The following is a 5,387-nucleotide window of genomic DNA, read 5'->3' as shown; positions in this document are numbered from 1 at the left end:
TCGCCCAGCTCACCAGCCCCACCCTACACGACTTCTTCTTCTCCACCACCTCGGAGATCGGTGGTCTCCTTGACGTCTGCCATGGGCTAGAGCTCCTGTCGGATTTGTCACGGCAGATGTCCTAGTGTGTGGACTTAGTCGCGAGGCCAACACATCTATGTGGTAGCTTGAGAGGGGTTGAGCGGGACGAGAGACGCGATGTTTTACCCAGGTTCGGCCCCTCACGGTGGAGGTAAAAGCCTACATCCTGCTTCATTGATATTGATGATGATGATCACGGTTACAAGTGTGCTCTATCTCGAGAGCTATTGTCTAAACCTAACTTGTCCAACTTGTGGAACTTGTGAATCTTGTCCCCTTTTGGGGAGCCCTGCCCCTCCTTATATATGTTGAAGGGGCGGGTTACATGTGGAGTCCTATTAGGATTAGGACTAGTCTATCTTAATACAAACCGGATACAAGTCCAGGTCTTGACTTCTTGTAAGGAAAATATTCCTCACACCTTTTCTCTTAAACCGGCCCACCATTAGCATAAACCGGCCTTCTGGGTCTTGGGGCTTGTCATCCATCTGTCCCGCCCGCCGGGTTACCAATGAGTCATAATGTTCAGGCGGGTTGCTTGTAAACCGCCAAGTTAGGGCGGGTCGCCAGTGAATCGCCAAGTCTCAGCTGGGTCTCAAGTAAACCACCAAGTCCGGCTGGGTTATACTTCCGGCCGGTTTACGCTGCGGGGTATATCCCCGACAGCTCCTGTCCTTAACCAACTACAAGTGTTGGGCCTTTGTTGTGGAGAAATTGGAGATCGACACCCCCAACTCGTCGCTCTTGGCCTTGGAACTCCATGGTTGCTCTTTCCCTGGAGTCGAACTGACGGCAGTCCCAAAACTTGAGCGCTTTGTCTGCAACGCCACTAATTTTGTCCAGTGCGTGAGTTTTGGCTATTGTCCTTCCCTTCGTGTCATACAGCTCTCTGCACGGCATCTGCAATGCTACTTTGAGAAATTGTCATTCAATAGCCTCAGAGATGCTTATTTTCGCAAGCTGAATATCTCCAGGATGGCTTGGATCCTTTCTATTTTAGATGCGGCACCCTTCCTCAAAAATCTTTATATTGAGGTACGTAGTAGTGCACCTTATCTATCTATCTATCTATCTATCTATCTATCTATATTTGTTTCTAATAAGAAGGCAAAACCTCTTGCCATCTGCATGCATCCTCTGATGCATACATCTGGAAGAAAAATCTTATCTTCTCTACCATTTTAGATATTTTAAACATGTTTTGTTTTTGTAGCTATATCCTCACTTTAGTAATCGAGGTCTCTACAAGTTCACTGTGGTAGGGGAAAGACCTAAATTTGAGCACCGCAACTTGAGTTCGCTGGAGATAAAAGCCTATGAAATTAGTACGGACATGGACGTGATGAATTACATCAGGCTCATTAGGAAGCATGATGTGTATTGGAAGAGGATACACTTGCTTGAGCAATGCAAGTACCCAAATTGCGATGGTGTCACGTGCTTGTGTCAAGTGGAACACGACCAAAAGAAAATCTTATGTGACATACTCAATATTGGATTCTCCACATCCGTAGAGATAACAATAGAGCCAGTGGTTAATTACAAAAAGGAAAACCATAGAGCAAGTGGCACGAGTATGCTAGCCCTGCTTGTGCAATGATATCACGCTTTATTCAGAGTGTAGTTCATCTTTCTGCAAGCAAAAGAACATGCATTTTGAACTGAAGTTTGTGGCGGAGTTGATCTGTAAGTGCTTTGATTTGTGGGACAAACCCAGTTCTGTCTCTGTTCCAGGCAACAAGTAGTTTTTTAAAATAAAATAATACATAATTATGTTAGCACATCTGAGGTTTTCATTAAGCAACGAGAAATAATTTGTAGACCTTTTTGAGAGAGAAGAATTTGTGGAGTTAGTTCAAAGCAATACGGTTAAATATGTAACTATATGGATGCCGGAACTAATAGACACGGAACACCAAAACCTGGCTTTAACCTATCATGTAAGGAAAGCTTAGTCTGAAAGTACCGCCATCAACAGTATCTTTCGATTTAAGCAACGAGGGAATAGCATGTCATAGTCACACACACAAAATGATTTTGCAAATTCTTCTCTCTTATTTGAAAATCTCACTTCCAAAGTTGCAAACTCACTAGGCCATCCATTCTAGTTGATGCACCTTTGGTGAAATGTTTCTGCAATTTCAGGTCTATGGAGTTACTTAGAGATCAGAATAGAGTAAGAAATGTAACTTACTTCTGATGAACGAAAGTATATAACCACTAAATTGACAAGCTCAACCGTCAAGTCCGGCAATTATATCACTGTCATGGCAATGTAAATTGCTCAAGGATATCGCTCCTAATCTGCAACTATGTGCAGCAAGTTCACAAAGACGAAAAAGAATGGAGAAAATATAGAGACCTCTATACAAGTTCCACTAAGCAACATGTTTTGCACCTACCGTCTCACATTCTTCTCTTCCGTGCCCGTGTGCCATTGGAGACTCACCGGCACTGATGTTCATCCTGGAGTTGGCGCCAGAGTCAGAGTAGGCGCCCTGCTTGGAATAGGAACTGAAATTTGGGACGGAGAGAACGAGCTCCTTGACATCATAACTCGATGGCCGGAGATGCGCGAGGATCTTGCTAAACTTGGGCCGTCGCCGCGTGATGGCGATGGACACATCATTGGGGAAGAGGTCCTTGCGCACGAAGGCGTGGTACATGGTGGCGGCTAACACGCCGGTGACTGTGACAACGGCGGTTCCTGACAACCCGACTGCCAGTGCCCGTGTCAGCACGTTGTCTACCTTCGATGCATACAATGCCGTCGCCAAGGCCACACTTGTCATTGGGAATGTGTACGCCCACCATGCCAGGGAGAACCTAAACCCCCGAAAGAGATTGACGCGCGCCACCAACGACATGTAGAGGAATAGCGAGACGAAGTAAAGGAGCTTAGCGCCATCGTTGAACTCGCCAGAGATCCTTGTCCACGCCATGGACGCGACGCTAGGTGCAGCGACGAAGAGGAAAAAAACTGGGTGGAGCTCCTTGGGGAGCTGCACGTTGGTAGGGAGCTGCTGATAGAGAGTGACGAAGAGCACCACATAGTGGGCCAACCCGACAGCAAAGAAGAAGATGGGCAGCTCCCGGAGGCCCATCCTAGCGCCAAGCAGCGCACCGACGAAGTTGCCAACGACGGCGAGATGGTTCGATGGGTTGGCCACCTTAGAGAGGCGTCGCTCGTCGCTAGACATCCATTGTCCGTAGATTTTAAGGTCGAGGCACAGGATGGGCGCCATTAGCACGTACCAGACGGCGTGGTGGATCTCCCACACCGGATGCGGCACACCCTTGACAAGGAAGAGGCAGGCGATCCATGGCGCAAAGAAGAAGTTGGCGCGCACAGGTTGGTGGAACTCACGGCGGACAGCCTCGAAGTAGAAGACGATCTTCAAGAGGTAGGTGATGGAGACGACCACCATGAGTGCGACGGAGATCCACCAGAGGACGTGGTTGACGACCGGATGCACGTGAAGGAACTTCGTGGAGGGCTCCGACTCCAGGGTCTTCCACAACATGGCCTGGCTGCTCACGCCAAGGCACATCCCAAAGGCGCTAATTGGAAACCGGAGCAGGAACGGCCATGTCTCGTCCTTAGGCAGGACCGCCACCTCTGTCGACTGCACGTTCACATTGTTATTAGACACAAAAACGGTTGTAGCATGCAAAGGTGAAACTTTTTGGTGGAATGCTACACGGTTACGTGGTACGTACACGGAGGGTCTCGAGCTCGGGGCCTTCGAGCGCGGCGAAGTAGCGGTCAGCAGTGGGCATCTCATCGTCCTTGTCGATGTCCTCCTCTGAGATCTTTGACGCCGCACCTTTCTCGACGTCGGTGTCCTGTGGCACCCCGCGGAGGTTGGAGAGCTGCCGTTCAAGGCCGCCATAGAACGTCTTGAAGTGGTCAAACCGCCGGTCTCGCTCCCACGGGACCTTTGACTCGGTCGGCAGCACAGGAGCGGTGCCCACATCGGCATCACCGGCGCAGACTAACGGCGGCATGCTGAGCTGCGCAAGGTGGAGCCCCGACGGCGAGCCTGGCACGCTGAACGAGACAGAGCACCGCGTCTCATCCTGAGCCGCCCCGGCCGCGTCTTTGGTCATCTTGTCGGCGGCGGCGACTGCGTCTGCAGCCTCCATCAAAGAAGCGCCGGCTGTCCGCGGCACGGCACGGACGACAAGCGACTCCCGGGACAGAGCGCACCCCGGCTGGCCGTCCAGTACCCCCGCCATCTGGATGCTGACCTCCCTCGTTGCCATGGCAACAACCTCTCTCTCTCTCCACCGTTGAAGCCAGCTGTAAGCTCTTGAAAACGGACAACTGGTGAGTGAATGGATATGCATCGCATCGTGGGCATGGCCAGCTTATATACACGCGACGCGCACACACACATCCCAGCTGAGGCTGATGGATCGACCGACCTACCTGTGCTAGACTGCTAGTGGTGCGCCGCCGGGCGGGGCGGTCAGGCTCAAATCAGCGGCGCCGGCACGGGGTGGGGATGAGGCGCGCACGTGGACGGGAAGCACTAGAAGGTTCCACGCATCACCGCATCACGTGGACGAAATTCTTGTGTGACCTCGACTTGGACGGATGATGTGATGGAGAGCTCGATCGAACGAACATGTCTCGTGTCTTGTCAGATGGGTCTTCTGTGCTGAGCCCGCAAGTCTGTGGGTTGGTGGAATAGCGACGCCCGAATAATATTTCCTTTCCCTTGTCTCAGATTTATCTAGATATGGATGCATTTAACTCTAGAGCGCGATTAGTTGCATCGAATGCATCCATATCTACACAAATCTAAAATAAATCTTTTGGGACGGAGGGAGTAGTATAGATGTATTAGTTTGCCTTAAATAATAGTAATAATACTATGAATATGACTGATTAAATTGGTGCAAAGATAGGGGGCCCAGATCGTGCTCAAACGGGCAAACACGTTTGGAAAAAGAAACTCTAATCATACTTATTGTTATTTTTTCTACAATTATAGGTGTATATTAGTTTCTTAGATAATGAAATCTTTCCATTAATCATATAATACATTCACCAAAGTTGGTGTGGGTGGTGGCGTGAATTGTTTAGATTGCTTATTATCACGTGTGTCGCATGGTGGTACCACACAGTCTTAAGAGCATCTCCAACAGCCGCCCAACGCGCGACGCCCTAAAAAGTACTTTGCAGCGCACCCATCGTTTGGAAAAGCGCGGCAGACAGCGCTGGCTCCAGCAGCCACGCTAAAATTTAGCGCGCGCGTAGCTCCAACAGGTGCGCTATTGCACAAACATTGCATACATAT

General features: G+C 49.8%; 1 protein-coding gene across 1 annotated transcript; it reads right to left on the bottom strand.

The window, feature by feature from the left end:
* Positions 1 to 2,113: 2,113 nt before the first annotated feature.
* Positions 2,114 to 4,400, bottom strand: LOC119348886 (S-type anion channel SLAH2-like). The gene is made up of 2 exons (XM_037616890.1): positions 3,802 to 4,400; positions 2,114 to 3,707 (listed from the first exon to the last, which is right to left on the bottom strand). Exons 1-2 carry the CDS (start codon positions 4,345 to 4,347, stop codon positions 2,460 to 2,462), a joined length of 1,794 nt encoding a protein of 597 aa, XP_037472787.1. The 5' UTR covers positions 4,348 to 4,400; the 3' UTR covers positions 2,114 to 2,459.
* Between the last annotated feature and the right edge of the window lie 987 nt (positions 4,401 to 5,387).

The sequence above is a fragment of the Triticum dicoccoides genome, chromosome 1A, assembly GCF_002162155.2.
Source record: "Triticum dicoccoides isolate Atlit2015 ecotype Zavitan chromosome 1A, WEW_v2.0, whole genome shotgun sequence".
In the NCBI taxonomy this organism is placed as follows: Eukaryota; Viridiplantae; Streptophyta; class Magnoliopsida; order Poales; family Poaceae; genus Triticum; species Triticum dicoccoides.
Note: the sequence above shows the minus strand (reverse complement) of the source record. Positions and strands in the feature narration are given on the sequence as shown.

Excerpts from the sequence above, each read along its gene's own strand:
- LOC119348886 (XM_037616890.1), bottom strand. The coding sequence starts at position 4,347 with ATGGCAACGAGGGAGGTCAGCATCCAGATGGCGGGGGTACTGGACGGC. Across the intron at positions 3,708-3,801 it reads CCGAGCTCGAGACCCTCCGT|TCGACAGAGGTGGCGGTCCT; the intron begins GTACGTACCACG and ends GTGAACGTGCAG.